Genomic DNA, 16909 nt, shown 5'->3' with positions numbered 1-16909 from the left:
AGATGGGACCACGGCCATCTCAGCGCCCGGCGGGCTCCAGCCCCAGAAGCAGGCGGCTCTTCTTTTTTCTAATTTTCAAGGGAGCATCAGTCGATGCACTGTCATTTCAAACAGTGCGACCAAGGTCGAGGCGTTGGGCGCGGCTGTGACTCCTCGGTGCTCCGAGGAGAGGAGCGGGGAGCAGCCCCGGGTCCCTGGGGGATGGGCGCACCCCGGGCCCTCCCGCCGGGCCGCCGGGCTGGCTTTCTCCTGCCACCTTACGAATGCAGCCTGTTTTCTGTGACAGCGCTGCTGCCTCCGCCGCTGATGACGAAGCTCCGCGCATTGGCCACGACCCGCGCCGGGGACGTGTCTTCAGGATCCTCCGTCGCGGGCTGGCGGTCGGCGCCCACGGGCGCCTGCGGGCCGGGCTCCCGCGCGGCCAGCTCGGAGGCGGCCTCCGCGCCCTGCAGCGGGGGTGGCGCCTGGCGCCTGGCCAGGGGGTCGCCGCTCCTCTGGGCCTCCAGGGAGTTCCGGTGCGTGGCATTCCTGTGGGCCGGGGCGCTCTTCTGAGGCTCGTCAAAGCTCAGCGAGAAGGTGACGGTGCCGCTGCCGAAGATGACCTGCTTGCACCTGGGCTGCGGCTGCGGCTGCGGCTGCAGGGCCAGGGGCGCCCGGGGCTGCGGCGGCTGCTCCTGCCGGGTCAAGGCCCGCGGCTGCCGCGGCTTCTGCCTCTCGGGCTGCGGGAAGGGGTCCTCGCTGTTGCTCTTGCTGCTGATGGAGGAGGGCGGCGTGGAGCCCGTGGAGCCCCCCAGGCTGTTGGAGCGCCGGCGGGAGACGGTGCTGCGGCGCAGGGTGGCGCGGGCAGCCACCTTGAAGGCGTGCGCGGCCGTGCTGCAGCGCACCTCCTCGATGGTGTTCCGCGACGGCTTGAAGAGGATGATGTAGACCTTGTTGAAGAAGATGCAGGCCAGCAGGCCGAAGCTGGCCGCCAGGATGGCGATCACCTCCACGGCCGACACGAACTTGCCGTAGGTGCTGGCGTAGGCCGGGATGAAGGAGATCCAGACGATGAAGAAGATGAGCATGCTGAAGGTGATGAACTTGGCCTCGTTGAAGTTCTCGGGCAGCTTGCGCGACTTGAAGGCGAAGAAGAAGCAGATGGCGGCCAGCAGGCAGGTGTAGCCGATGAGGAAGCCCAGGGCCATGAGCGACCCCTCGTGGCAGGTGATGAAGATGACCTCGTCCTCCAGCTCCTGGTTGCGGTAGCTGGAGGGGGGCGCCGTGTACAGCCAGATGGCGCAGATGGCGATCTGCATGAAGGTGCAGAGGAAGACCAGCAGGAACTGCAGGTTGAGGCCCCACCACTTGCGGTGGAAGCTGGTGGGGATCTTGGCCTCAAACACCAGGAGGACGCGGTTGGTTTTCACCAGGATGCAGGAGATGCAGAGCACGAAGCTGATGCCGAAGGCCGGCTGGCGCAGGCGGCAGGTCCAGTCCTGGGGCTCCCCGATGAAGAACAGGGAGCTGGAGAAGCAGCAGAGCAGCGAGAACAGGAGCAGGTAGGAGAGCTCGCGGTTGGTGGCCTTGACGATGGGCGTGTTGCGGAACTTGATGAAGACGCCCAGCACCGAGGCCGTCAGGAGGATGCCCAGCACGGCGAAGAGCGTGAGCGCGATCCCGAAGGGCTCGGTCCACGACAGAAACTCAATCTCCTTGGCGATGCAGGACGTGTGGTTCTCGTTGGACCAGAAGTCATCGGGGCACTTGTCACAGGCACTGGCATCTGTAAAATGTCCCAGCGAAGAGGAGTGACTGAGCGGCACAGACTAACATTTGTGAGCGGGAATGTGGCCGTGAGGGCACCACAGGTTATGGGGTGTCGGTCACTTGACATGGTCCTGATGAAAAGCTGTGATTTTTACATGATCAGATAATATATTGCACCCTGACTTATGTTTAATCATGTACTTAGTTAATTGCATGTACCTTTGATGATCCTGTGATTCCCCCCGCTTTGTACATGGTGGGGAGTGTACATGTTTCCTTTAAGACTCTCCGCTGATGGTTTGTAGCAGGGACAAGTGTCTGCCCAGAGGTATGACATAGTCCATCAACTTTTCACAGAATGAATCAAGCTCAGCCTTACTCATTTTGGACATGTGGAGGGGCTTTGTAGACATCAGAGAAGACATCCTCTTAGATTAAGGTAGAGTATCTCACACATATGACCTGTGCATTCCTCCATGGCCTTCCAATGAAGGAAGATACAGACTCATTCAATCAAGGGACATTTATTAAGTCTCTGCTGTGTCCCGCGCAGCATGCAGTGCGGGGAAATGAAAGGAGCAAGAGCATTCTAGTCAGAGAGCTGGATGGGAATCCTGGCCCTGCCATTTACTAGCTGTATGACCTTCGTCAGGCTCCTTAACCTCTCTGGGCCTTAGTTTTCTCATCTATGAACTGGAAGCAATAATAACCCCATTATTATGGGGAGGGTGAAATGAGATAATAACAATTATAGTTAATACTTATAGAGTGCTTCCAATATGCCAACCGAGGATTTTACTGAACAGACATTTATCTAGAACTTACCATGTGCTTTACACATATTAACTCATTTAATTCCCACTTTAGAAATGAAGAAACTGAGGCACAGGAAAAACATAAGACAGCAAGTACAGTGCCAAGCACTGAGCAGGCAATCTATCCTGGCCTATTAACTCTGGAGCCTGGAACAGACAAAAATTTGTCTATTCAGAGCCCCTGAACTATAAGAGAAGAAAAACCAATATTGGAAAGCAGTATCAAAGTAAAAGAAAGATGTGTAACGGGTATGTTGGTAAGCTCTCACGGTATTATAAGACATCTAACATTCCCTTCCTATCCCCCAGCACAGTACGATGCTCGGACATACCTTGTTAAATGAGAAAATGTACTAAGCACCGTCTCAGCCTAGCCCTTCCAGGGACTTCACTGACTTGGACCAAGTCCTACATGGTGGACCAAGCCCTACACAGCACCCACAAAGGGCTGTTTCTTTACCTGTCTCATCGCTGTACTCGCCATCAGGACACTCCACACACTCAAAGCAGCAGGTGGGCTCCCCCTCGATGATTCCTTTCCTGGTCCCTGCCAGGCAGTCTCGGCTGCAGTTGGAGAAAGGCACCTGGAAGGTGGAGAGCACAAAGTCAGGGGCTGCATCTGTGGGGTCAATCTTACAGCTCCTTTGACACATGCGAGGGGGAGGAGTTGGGCGCAAGGACCGGTGGGGCAGACTCTAGGCCTATTCCAGGCAGAGGAAGGTCCAGAGACCCTGCCTCCTGGTATCTATGAAAGGGAGTGGACGAGTGAACATGCAAGTGCGCATGCCGCAAGCGCTCACACACATGTCTGTGGGATTCTAAGAAGATTAATTGTTGGGAGTTTACACTGTGACCAAAATCTTCCTTAAATGACCCCCCTTCCATTCCCTCCAGGTCCCAGAATGAGATATCTGTTTACTCTCCATGGTAGTAAAAGTTAGAGACAAACTAAAAGATACAGGGACATGAACCTACACACAGAGGGACAGTCACATGGGGAGATGTTGAGATGAGGGGAAATTTGTTTGAAAATGAGACTCTAAACTTTGCAATGAATTGCAATTCTTGCAATTTCATTTTAGGCTCCACAGGGAGATTTCTGAGGCCCTCAGGGGGGCAGGCAGGACAGGCATGGAGGGCTCAGAGTGGATCAGAAAGGTATATCAGGCAATTCTTAAACAAAAGAAAGCTGCAGTAGCTATGTTAATTTCAGATAACAGAGGTTTCAGTTTACTTATTTGTTTCCTTAATGGACTTCAAGTGCACAGAATTTGATTAATCATAATCCTTGTTTCTTTCCATCATTACTTGCTCACTTTTGACTAGCTTTTACTTAGTTTTTTGTTGTGTTTTTTTTTTATTTGTTAATCCTCAGGGGAGGATATTTTTTCCTTTTTTTTTTTTAGAGAGAGTGGAAGAGAGAGAGTGGGGGGGAGAGAGAGAGAAAGAGAGAGAGAGATATTGGCTGGCTGCCTCTTGCACGTGCCCCGACTGGGCTGGGGATCAAACCTGCAAACCAGGTATGTGGCCTTGACTGAGAATTGAACCCATGACCCTTTGGCACAAAGGCTGATCCAACCACTGAGCCACACTGGCTAGGGCTAGTTAGTAATTTTTAATGGCTACCACCCAAAACAAAAGCTAAGACTGGGATAATAACATTACATCTAACTATCTGCTTTCCTCTGCCCCTTACTTCCACCCCTACCACATATTCACATCCTGGGTTCATCACAGGCAAGTAATACTAAATTTTCAAAGGACAGACCAATCTAATCTTATACAAACTCTACTAGAGGTTAGGAAAAATAAAAATTAAAAAACAAACACCCTCTAACTCATTCTTGTAAGATCACTATAACCCTCATTCCAAAACCAGACAAGAACAGTACAGAAAAAAAAAAGTACAGGCCCATCTCACGTATTAAGTTTTCAGAAGTAGTCCTAAGTCAGGAATTTGTGTTCGAATGATTTATAAAGAGAGTTCTCCCACTGGAAACAGGAAGATATGGGAGGAAGTAGAACATAGAAGGGAGGGGAGGAAGGGTGTGATCTCGAGCAGTCTCTCAGAGGGCAGCTCCTGGCTGGCTCTCAGGGGAACTCTGGACTGAACATTATGCCTCAGAACAGTCCTGACCTGAGGAGAAGGGGCTAGGGCTTTCAGACTTCCACCCACTCACTGGCTAAGGGTCACCTGGGGGAAATGTAAATTCCTAGGCTCTTCTGTCACTCTGAGCCTGTGGGTTCCATTAGCCTGCAGGCAGTCTTTTGAGAAAGAGCAGTGAGTTCTGGTTATTGGATGCAAAAATACACAGAGGTCCTGGAGGTACACAAAAAGTATAAGGAATGTGAAAGGATCTGGGAAGAGTACAACTATTTTCTACTTCTTGAAAATAGATGAAAAATACTAAAACAATGAACAAACAAACTCAAAAGGGCATAAAAAAGAAAACACAACATGATAATGTTAGATTTATGCCAGGAATGCAAACAAGTTCGATATTAGAAAATTTGCGTTATTCATTGCAGTAATAAACTAACAGAAAAATATGATCATCAATAGATGAGAGAAAAGCATCTGATGAGCCCTGGCCAGGCGGCTCAATTGGTTGGAGTGTCATTCCAACCAAAAGGTCTCCAGTTTGATTCCTGGTCAGTGCACATACCTAGGTTTCGAGTTTGATCCCCAGTTGGGGTGTGTACTGGGGGCAACTATTTGTATTTTCTTCAGTTTCTTTCTTCAGTGTCTTATAATTTTCCAAGTATAGATCTTTTACATCCTTGGTTAAGTTTATTCCTAGGTATTTTATTTTATTTTTGGATGAAATTGTAAAAGGGGTTGTTTTCTTAGTTTCCCTTTCTGAAAGTTCATTATTGGTGTATAAAAATGCAACTAATTTCTGGATATTTATTTTATCCTGATACTTTACTGAATTCACTTATCAGTTCTAGTAGGTTTTTGGTAGAATCTTTAGGGTTCTCTATATAAATTATCATGTCAACTGCAAATAGTGACAGTTTTACTCATTCTTTTCCAATTTGGATGCCTTTTATTTCTTCTTCTTGTCTGATTTCTGTGGCTAGGACTTCTAGTACTATGTTGAATAAGAATGGTAAAAGCAGACATCCCTGTCTTGCTCCTGATCTTAAGGGAAACACTATTAGTTTTTTTCCATTGAATATGATGTTGGCTGTGGGTTTGTCATATATGGCCTTTATTACATTTAGGTATGTCCCCTCTATTCCCACTTTGCTGAGAGTTTTTATCATAAATAGGTGCTGGATTTTATCAAATGCTTTTTCTGCATCAATTGATATCATCATGTGATTTTTATCCTTCATTTTGTTTATGTGATGTATCACATTTATTGATTTGAAGGCACTGTACCAGCCTTGCACCCCCAGAATAAATCCCACCTAATCATGGTGCCTGATTTTTAAAATGTATTGCTGGATCTGATTTGCTAATATTTTGTTGAGAATTTTAGCATCTGGGTTCATCAGGGATATTGGCCTATAATTTTCTTTCTTTGTAGTGTCTTTATCTGGTTTTGAAATTAGGATAATGCTGGCCTTGTAAAATGAGCTTGGGAGTGTTCCTTCCTCTTGAATTTTTTGGAATAGTTTAAGGATAAGTATTAGTTCTTCTTTGAATGTTTGGTAAAATTCACCTGTGAAGCTATCTGGTCCAGGACTTTTGTTTGCTGGGAAGTTTTTGATTACTGCTTCAGTTTCATTACTTGTAATTAGTCTATTCAGATTCTCTAATTCTTCCTGATTAAGTTTTGGAAGATTGTATGTTTCTAGGAATTTATCCACTTTGTTTAGATTGTCCAATTTGTTGGCATATAGCTATTCACAGTATTTTATTACAATCCTTTGTATTTCTGTGGCATCAGTTGTTACTTTTCCTCTTCCATTTTTAATTTTATTTGGATCCTATCTCTTTTTTTCTTGATGAGTCTGGTTAAAAGTTTGTCAATCTTGTTTTTCTTTTCAACAAAGCAACTCTTGGTTTCATTGATCTTTTATATTATTTTTTTTAGACTCTCTATTTCATTAATTTCTGCTCTGATCTTTATTTTTTCCTTTCTTCCACTCACTTTGGGCTTTGTTTGTTGTTCTTTTTGAAGTTCCTTTAAGTGTAAAGTTAGATTGTTTTTTGGAGATTTTTCTTGTTTCTTAAGGTAGGCCTGTAATGCTATGAATTTCCTTCTTATGACTGCTTTCACTGTGTTCCATATGTTTTGTGTTCTTGTGTTCTCATTTTCATTTGTTTAAAGGTAACTTTTGATTCTTCCTTGATCTCATTGTTAACTCATTCATTGTTTTGTAACATGTTTTTTAGCCTCCATATCTTTGTATGTTTTTCAGTATTTTTCTTGTGATCGATTTCTAGTTTCATGCCATTATAGTCAGAGAAGATGCTTCATATGATTTCAATCTTCTTAAACTTATTGAGACTTGTTTTGTGTCCTAACATGTGGTCTATCATGGAAAATGTTCCATGTGCACTTGAAAAGAATGTATATTCTTCTACTTTAGCATGCTCTGAAGATATTAAGTCCACTTGCTCTAGTGTGGCATTTAGGGCTGCCATTTCCTTGTTGATTTTCTGTCTGAAAAATCTATCCATTGATATCAAAGGGGTGTTAAAATCCCCATCCTCTACTATGGCTGTATTACTGTCCATCTCTCCCTTTATGTCCATTAAGATTAGCTTTACATATTTAGGTGCTTCTATGTTGGGTGCATAAATGTTTACAAGGGTTATATCCTCTTGTTGAATTGATTCCTTTATCATTATGTAGTGTTCTTCTTTATCTTTTATTATAGCCTTTCTTTTTAAATCTGTTATGTCAGATATAAGCGTTGTATCCCAGCTTTTTATTTGTTTGTTTTTTGAATTTTTATACAGGTTTATTTGAGCCAAACTGACAGCATGCTGCGGAGCAAGATCTCAAATGCTCTCCCCAACTTTTTTTTTCATTTCCATTTGCATGAAATATCTTTTTCCATATCTTTATTTTTAGCCTCTGTGTATCTTTTGTTCTGAGGTGGGTCTCTTATAGATAGCATATGTATGGATCTTGCTTTCTTTTTTTAAAAAATATATCTTTATTGATTTCAGAGAGAGGAAAGGAGAGGGAGAGAGAGAGAAACATCAATGATGAGAGAGTCATTGATCAGCTGCCTCCTGCACGCCCCTGACTGGGGATGGAGCCCGCAACCTGGGCATGTGCCCTGACTGGGAATCGAACCCTGAGCTCCTGGGTCCTAGGTGGATGCTCAACCGCTGAGCCATGCCCGGCCGGGCTGGATCTTGCTTTCTTATCCATGCAGCTACACTATGTTTTTAATTACAGCATTTAAGCCATTTACATTTAAAGTGATTTTTGAGATACATATTATTGCCATTATATTCTTTATAACTATGTTCCTCTTTTTTTCTTTTCTTTTTTCCTTTTTCTTTTCTTCCTTTTCTTCCTCTTAAAGAAGACCCTTCAACATTTCTTGCAATACTGGTTTGGTGGTAATTATTCCTTCAGCTTTTTCTTGTCTGGGAAGCTCTTTATTTCTCCTCTAATTTTAAATGATAATCTTGCTAGGTAAAGTAGTTTTGGCTGTAGGTATTTGCTTTTCACAACTTTGAATATTTTATGCCAGTCCCTTCTGGCCTGAAATGTTTCTGCTGAGAAACCAGCTGAAAGTCTTATGGGAGCTCTCTTGTAGGCAACTAACTGCCTTTCTCTTGCTGTTTTTAAGATTCTCTCTTTGTCTTTAACCTTTTGCATTTTAATTATGATGTGTCTTAGTGTGAACCGCTTTGGTTTTATCTTGTTTGGGACTCTGCACTTTCTGGACTTGTGTGTCTTTTTCCTTGGCCAGGTTAGGGAAGTTTTAAGCCACTATTATTCCAAATAGATTCTCAATCTGTTCTCTCTTCTTTTTCTGGTATTCCTATGGTGCAGATGTTGTTACACTGCATGGTGTCCCAAAGGTTCCTTAAACTATCCTCATTTTTTTGGATTTTTTTTTTTTTCTTTTTGCTGTTTTGATTGTTTCTGCTATCTGGTCCTCCAAATTGTTGACTTGATCCTGTGCTTCATCCAACCTACTGTTTATTTCTTCTAGTGTATTCTTCATTTCAGACATTGTATTCTTAATTTCTGGCTGATTGTTTTTTATGCTTTCTATGGCCATTTTCATGCTGTTGTAGTTCTCACTAAGTTTCTTGAGCATCCTTATAACCATGTTTTTGAACTCTTATCTGGTAAATTGCTTGTCTCCATTTCATTTAGCTCTTTTTCTCGAGATTTCTCCTGTTCTTTCATTTGGGGCATGTTTCTTTGTCTTCCCATTTTGACTACCTTTTTGTGTTTGTTTTTATGTATTAGGTAGATCTGCTATGTCTCCCAGTCTTGGTAGGGTGGCCTTATATAGTAGGTGTCCTGTGGCTCCAGTGGCACAGTCTCCTTGATCACCTGAGTTGGGTGCTCCAGGAATGCCCCTTATATGGGTTATGTGAGCCCTCCTGTTGTAATTGAGTCTTGATTCCTATTTTCCCATTCGTGGATGGGTTCAACCCTCAGGTTGGCTGACTGTGAGAATTGGCCTTGACAACAGTGTACAAGCTGTTGTGCAGGTGCTGAGCATACAAAGTGGAGTTTGCCTCAACATGATCTGGTGCCTGCCAAGATCTCCCTTTGGATATGCCACTTGTGAAGGCAATTTGATCCTGCTCTGATGCTGTCTGAAGCTTTCCACTGAGTGTGTTGGTTCTGAGGCCTCTTGGGAAGGACTATGGTGCAGGTCAATGTCAGACCCTGCCTGTGATTGGCCCTGGGCAACCTGTTTGGAGCTACAAAGCGTTCCACAGTTTGTAGCTTCCTCTGCTAGGCCTAGGTGTGTGTGGGAGGGTCCAAGCTGTGCACCAAGGCTGGCTTCCACCAGCACTGAGTCTAGGAACAGGTCAGCAAAAGGCCCAAGGGACCCCTAGATCCACCTCTGCTTGCCTCCATCTGCTGGCTGCCTATTAGGCTCAGTTACTGAAAGAGCCTGGCGGTACTCAAGTTGCATGAGGGAAATTCTCAGTGAGACACCAGGTAGGGTGAGTGGTGTTCACCAGATTTATACAGGTTCAATATTGGTGCCAGTGCTGGGTCAGAGGCCACTCAACAAAAGTCCCAGAGTACACCAAGTCTAGCTGCCACCTGCCAGGCATCTGGTTTCCAGGAAGCAAGACCCAGGAAGAGATGAAGAAGAGAGCAAAGGATCCTTAAAAGAAGATTCCCAGGCTCTATCACATGACACTGCCACTTGCATCGCATTCTGCAGGGTTTAGCCATGTGGCCACACTTAGCTGAAAGGCACGCTGGGAAATATCTTTATTCTGGATAGTCATGTGCACAGCTAAAATTGAGTTCTATTATTAAAGAAAAAAGGGATAACAAATATTGGGGGCCTTTATCAGTCTCTGTCATGCTTCTTTTTCTCTTCTTCATAATGGTTAAGGAACAGGCTCATGGTCATACAGTGTCTTATTGGAGAGCTGGGATCCACACCCAGGTCAGTCTTCCAAAGTCTGTACTTTTCACTGTTCCAAATCCTGCTTTATAGTAGTCAGGGATTAGAAGAACGCCACTCTCCAAGCCCTCTTACTGCATCCTTCTGCATTCCTCAGCCAAAGAGAAATCCCACCACCAAAAGAGTGGGCTGAGGCAGCCACCAGAAGAATCCATTTTGCAAAAAGCCAGAGAGTATCTTCAAGTCTTCCTAACTGCTTCATCAAAGATGCTTACCTAATTCCGGCCAAGGAAGTCCATCTGAATTCTAATACCCCAATGAAGATGTCTCTTTTCCTTCTGATTTGTTGCAATAAAACAAGAAAAAAATTATGGAGAGCACAGTGTAGAGGATGGAGCACTGGGATCAGAGTCAGAGCACTTGGATCTTAGTCTCAACTCTTACACTGACTGTCTTGTCTTGGAAGTCACCTTTGCCTTCCTAAACCTCAGTGTCCTCAACTGCAAATTGAGAGTGTTGGATACAAAGATATTTAAAGATTCTCTAAATAAAAAAAAAGAAAAAGACCCTCTAGCTCTAAAGTGCTTCATAAGAAAGTAAATTGAGACATTGATTAGGATATTATAATGCTATATTAATAACAGTTTGTATTGATATAGTATAATTCAGTTTATAGTATATTGTTGCACCTTGGATCTCATTAACATCTTTGTGAGCTATGTAGGGAAGTTATTAATACATTACTTGTAGTTAAATATAGATGGCATTTTTGTGGTCATTTCTACAAAAAAACACAGAAAAAAGAGTGTGTACTAGGTTTGAGGTAATGTTTCTATGGGAATATTAGATTTAACTTATAAGTCTATCAACTATTCCAGGGACATAAATGACTGAATTCATGAGGATTCCCTGTTATTCATTTACCAGTGTTTAAACCCTCAGTGTGCACAGGCTAGTAGGGGATGTTTGGGTTATAGAGAACTATACAAGAAATAGTTCTTGCAGGAAGGGAGATGAGATATATACCTATTAGAGGCAATCAATTATGTGCATTAATGGAGGTAAAAGATAACCTGGGTGATTTAACAGCAGGGAATCAGTGATTGTACAGCTGATCAATTTAGATTCCAGTCAGTTGTGATCATTTAGACAAGGGTATAATTAGTGGATAGAGTTTTATAACCTCTGGAGCCCCAAATCTCTGTCTGGAAAAGGTCCTGACATGTTTATCACTAAGAATCCATCCTCTGAGGTAGAAGCTCACAATGACTCACACACTGTGGATAAGATTCACTATGTATAGGAGACCTTTGCGTAAGTAACTATACTACATATTGGGAAACAATGATATTGTTGCATCTGATCAGAAACCCACCCACCCAAGGGGCATTTGGTAAAGAGATGAAGTTGACTCTTTGGTCTTGTTATAAAAATTAGTTCAAGACTCTCAAATGTGATATTAGAAAGACAAATGCAAAGAGTAATGTAGTGGGTCTCATCCAGGCTTCTTGGGAGAGCTAAAGAGGATGCCTTGTCCAGGGTTTGTTTCTACAGAGGACCTGGGTCCTCAGGAGCCTACTACATCCTGGGACACAACCACCACAGAACGGCCATCATTTCAGCACATCATGCGTTTTTTTCCTTCAGTGAACATTCACTGGGTAATGCGCATTTGGTTATTAATCAGGCATCTAGATGCAGAGATACTCAAGGGAGGGGGATCCTGACCGTAGTCACAAACATCCTCTTACTTGTTACAGATCTCCCAAGGAGAAAAAGAAATTGTCATTTTGGTTGATAGATCAGCAGCCCTGAACTGTTTGAATCACTGGGAATTACCTCTGTGTAAATTTATTATCCAGGCCCTGACTTGAGTGATGTTTAGATTTGCTTAAATATTTTGCTCTGGTTGGGGAAAATTTTAGTCAAGGAAACTATTACTAACCAGGGAGTCATATTTGTAAAGAATAAAATTATTTCAACATAATAAGCATAAGGCTCAAGTTCCAAGGATTCTCCTCTGTACGCTAAGCACGCGTGGATTTCACAAGGAGCCCTGAGCTTGCAGTGTAAGTGAGCTGAGGGGAAGTGGACTCATCACTCTGAAAGTCCAGTGGTGAAACAGCCCAAGGCCCTCCAAAGCCCAGCACAGTTTCCTGCCATGGTGGAGACATCCGGGTTCTGATGGACAGCACATACCTCTCTGGAGAACCCACTCCACAGGATTTTCTCCTCACTGATGAAGAGCCTTTCTCCTTTCTTGGCATAGACGTTGTAATAGCCAACTTCCTTAAACACAATGGAGCCATCCTCTGGGGAGAGATGCCAGTTGATGATGGAATAGTTCCCCACCAAATCACCACATTCATCAAAAGTCACCTGTTCCCCCATATTGTTGGTAAAGTTTAGGTGACGCAGGTGCTTCAGGACCTAAAGAGGAACAGAGATAAATATTCTGAGCACAAGTCACAGGGCTGCCACGTATGGTTATGTAGGTTTTGCACGGTGCAAGGACAGTAAACTAACGTGTTCTAACAAAGTGGAAGGAACATGACTTGAGGTAGAGGTCCCTTTTTCTAATTTATCCTAGGCTACTTGCATGTGTTAGCAGCAGCCCTGGTAAGCTAGGGGCTTTAAGTGGTACTCAAATTGTACCTGGGATAGGAAACACTTTCTTGAAATCAGGAAAGAAAAGAGGATACATCTCACCAAAGGCCAAGACAAGGCTTCTGCAGGTGCATTATCACCTGGTGGTGCCCCAGGAGGGGTGGGTTTGTAAGCCAGAGCCCATTCTTGGTGTTTGCTGAGATGGGCTTTGGGGAAGGAGTGAGGCACTAAACGCTCTCATGATCCGCACCATCTTTCTCTATGCTACTGCTTCTATGGAAGTGTCTTGTTACCAGAAATAACAGAGAGGTGAGTGGGAGGAAGAAATAAATGAGGCTATGGGGGGATTCCTTTTGTAATAGTTGTGTCTAATCTCTTATTTTTACAGGGTTTTATGGGTTGTAAAGCCCTTGTACAAAAAAAGTAGTGATAATAATTACTAAACTTTCCTAGTCATTTTACTTCCTTTGAGGAACAATGCTAAATATACTTTATATTTATTATCTAATCTAATTTTCACAACAAATAGTACTATTACCCCATTTTATTGATGGGGAAATGGAGGCACAGAAAACAAAAGTATCTTTTTCAGGGCCATACAGCTAGCGAAGGGTGCAAAGCCTGTGCTCTTAACGGGTGTGCCCTCAGCAGCGTCATCAGGCTCCTGGCTCGGCTGCCTGCTGGCTCCTGACACGGGCCAGGAGGAGGCAGCGGGCACTCAGCAGCTTATCTTTCAGCAGGACCTATCCGGTGCCAGGGGTCACTGAGGCACTAAGAAAGAGCGAGTCACAATCCAACCTGTGAATATAGGGGTGCTCACTTCCATTGAACCTCAAATCAAATACAGCTATCTACAAGAAGGAAAATACACTGGGACCAAGTAGTTTATCCCAGGAGCTCAAGGTTCGTTTAACACTCGATTACATTAACATGCTACAAACAAGGAACCATATGATCATCTCCATAGATACAGAAAAAGTGTTTATAACATCCAGCCTCCATTTCAGATAAAAACTCTCAGCAATCTAAGAATAAAAGGGAACTTCCCCAACCCTATAAAGGGGATCGATGAAAAACCTATGGTAATTACATCATACTTAACTGTGAAAGGCTCACTGCTTTGCCCCTGAGGCCAGGAACAAGACAAGAATGTCTGTTCTCACTATGGCTGTACAACATTTTACTGGAAGTTCTAACCAGGGCAATTGCACTGGATCAGGCTGATTCAGACTGAAACATAAAGATCTAAGTTCTACACTCAAACAAAAACAAATAAGCAAACAAACAACTTTCAGATAAAGTGAAAAGACATAGGATTCACTTTTTGCAAAAAGTAGGGCTTTTATGTAATTGGTTGGAATTTAAACCTATATACTGAAAAGCAAATTACTGAAAACTATAGTATGGGATAAAGGGCCCACAAAATTTCTCCCTTTGAGCTATAACTATAATCTATGTTCATGTGTTCTAATTTAAAAAGAAAAACAAACCTTCCAGGTTAAAACAAAGAAACAAGCAGGCAAACAAACAAACAGGGACATACTAGCAGAATTTGTTTTAAAATGTGCTAAAAGATTTTACTTAAGAGTGGTAGGGTAGACATATCAGAAGAATTATGGTTTTCATAGGATAAAATATTAACTTTTTTTCATAAAAGAAACAGAGAAGTCTTGAGTTTTTCCAGAGAAATATCTCCTTTGTGATCTTTTAAGAAAGCTGCAGCTACATATTATATTTTGCATGTCATGTTTTCGATCATGAGCATACATTTAATTTTCCGTAAACATTCAAAACATGGAATAATCTTATTATAAAGCTTCCACCACTTTGTTGAGGAAAAGGGAAGATGGAATCACCAGAGTGCAATAATGTTTTAGTAACAGTTGTGGGTTGCCTGAAGAGAAGGGAACATCAGAAAAACTATTCCATGTAAGAATGATGACAGTACTATGCCAGAAGATGAAGGGAGCAACAAATGGCTAAAATGAAGGACTGAAAGTCTCTTCTTAATACAGAGAGAGCCCAGAATTATTTAATTAGCTATAATAAATTAATTCAGGCTAATTGCATGAAGGATCAGCCTTTTTTTTTTTTTTTTTTTTAAATAAAAAAGGCAAAAATAGGTTTAAAAAATAAGTTTCTTTTCTTCTTTTAGACATATTTATTGGTATGGATTAGGCTAATAAATTGTTCCTGACAAAGATTCTTAAGAAGTCTGTGTCAATTTTAAAAAATAGGAATTTAAAATTTAATTATTTCTGGATCTTTATTTCGCAGTAATCCTATTTATACTCTTAAAATCCTTACCAAAATGGTGTTTTCCCAAAGTCATTCAGCTCATTGATAATGAAGAAGCATATTTCAGCCCAAATTTATGAAGTCAGAAGTATTACAGTTTTATTGGATGAAAGTTTTCTGTCAACTTCTCTGAGACCACTCATGCTCCCCTTATCTATGTACGTATCCTTGCACTATCCTTGTCACCCACTTAACCCCTGTCTTCCCTCCGTATTTACCTTTGTTCCACTCTCTTCCTTTAGCTATTTGTTCATTCAACAAATATTTATTGAAGAACCAGCATGGGCCAAGCAGGCACTTTCTTTGTTCCAGATGGACAAACAGATGTTCAAATACTCTAACTTGGTCAGTCACGTCCACTCGTACTTATTTGCACACTGCACTTCCTTTTTGTGTCTGTGTATGAAACAATTTCAGGAAAATTGGTTTCCCCTGGTGAACACCCAGGGCCTAAGGCTGTGGACTAGTGTTTTCACTATGAAACCATCAGCTGACTTGGCTAGCCTCTCAGGAGCTAGAAACCGTGTGCCCAGAAGGACAGTTGGGCATGTGGTTCTTTTAACAGTTACTTTGGCCTTGTCAAGGAACAGAACAGCTGGGGTAGATATGGCCTTTCTTCCTGGCTAGATATGACTTTGGGCAAATCATCTCAGCCTCTCTGAGTCTTACTTTCCTCACCTACGAAAAGATAATACTCAATACTAATATTTACTGAACACTTGGTATATAGAGGCAATATCCTAAGCACCTTATACATATTAACTAATGTTATTCTCGTAATAAATTTATAAGTTCCATATCTCCATTTTTTCAGGTGAAGAAATTGAGGCACATCAAGTGACTTTTTAAGATTATAAAGTTATTAGGTAGCAACTGGGATTTAAATCCAGCTAGTTTGGTTCTAGAGTCCAAGCTCTCAACCATTACTACCTCCTCAAGTGTAGGAGTCAGATTAGACAGTCTATCTATTAAGTTATCTATTTCTAGTAACAACAAGTTAACTAGTGTAAAATTGAGGTTGAGAAAGTGGATATATTTTAAAAATAGCATGGTGGAGACATGTACAATGTTTGTGGCAACACAAGAGGCCATAATCAAAAAAGGGGCGAAAATTGAGTGACATTCAGATCTCCATGAAAGGCCTGTACTTTCCCACCCCGGGACTTTCCATTGTTTTGTATTTTTAATCAACTTTATTGAGGTATAACTTACATAAAATAAAATACACCCATTTTAAGAGTATCATTCTGAGTGTGAGCAAATGTATATGCCTGTGTAATCGCGATTACCGTCACACCAAAACGTACCCTGATGTCCCTTCCAAATCAGTCCCACCCCCACTTGCAACCACAGGCCACCGTGACCTGTTTTCTGTCACTAGAGGTAGGATATCATATAAATGGTACCATATAGTATGTACTCTTTTCTTTCCCTAATCTGGACATTTTTCATTCAGCATGATGTTTTTGTGATTCATCTCCGTTGTTGGGTGTCTTTCCTTTGCAGTTTACCTTTCCTCCAAGGAATAGATCCTTTCCAGAAATCCTATCCAGCCTTCAAGGCCCATCTTGAATAACATCTTTAATTTTCTTCTTTACTTCAAAACCTAGCCTGAATAGTGTTTCATCCTCACAGCAGGTATATAAATAAAATCATATGAGTGTTGAATTTTTCAAGTCAAAAATTTCACCTTGTCCATTAATAATCAATTGTTTACTAAGTCACATCTCTAAGTTATCTCATTAGACATCTTTAATATTTCTTTTGCCATGGTCTCTTGCAAGTTTTGCATTTAAGTACCTAGTTTTCCTCATAATAGCTTGCATAACAGGGAAGGTGGAGATAGAAACCATTTCACCCTTAAAAGCAATGGTAAGGAGTCTTTAAATTGATAGTCATTGACACACAGGAAA

The 16909-nt window shown here is 42.4% G+C and overlaps 1 protein-coding gene across 1 annotated transcript in view; it reads right to left on the bottom strand.

Moving 5' to 3' along the window:
- Positions 1-257: 257 nt before the first annotated feature.
- The window catches only part of CASR (calcium sensing receptor), a 29714-nt gene continuing 13062 nt past the window's right edge, over positions 258-16909 (bottom strand). Inside the window, exons 4-7 of the mRNA XM_087817881.1 lie at positions 12291-12521; position 12118; positions 3025-3177; positions 258-1765 (exon numbers count right to left, since the gene is read on the bottom strand). Of these exons, the coding sequence (XP_087674007.1) occupies positions 258-1765; positions 3025-3177; position 12118; positions 12291-12521 (1893 nt within the window). The remainder of the gene's footprint in view (positions 1766-3024; positions 3178-12117; positions 12119-12290; positions 12522-16909) is intronic.

Source organism: Miniopterus natalensis, chromosome 6, assembly GCF_054644295.1.
Source record: "Miniopterus natalensis isolate mMinNat1 chromosome 6, mMinNat1.hap1, whole genome shotgun sequence".
In the NCBI taxonomy this organism is placed as follows: Eukaryota; Metazoa; Chordata; class Mammalia; order Chiroptera; family Miniopteridae; genus Miniopterus; species Miniopterus natalensis.
The sequence above is the reverse complement of the archived record's forward strand: the minus strand, read 5'-3'. Positions and strand labels throughout refer to the sequence as shown.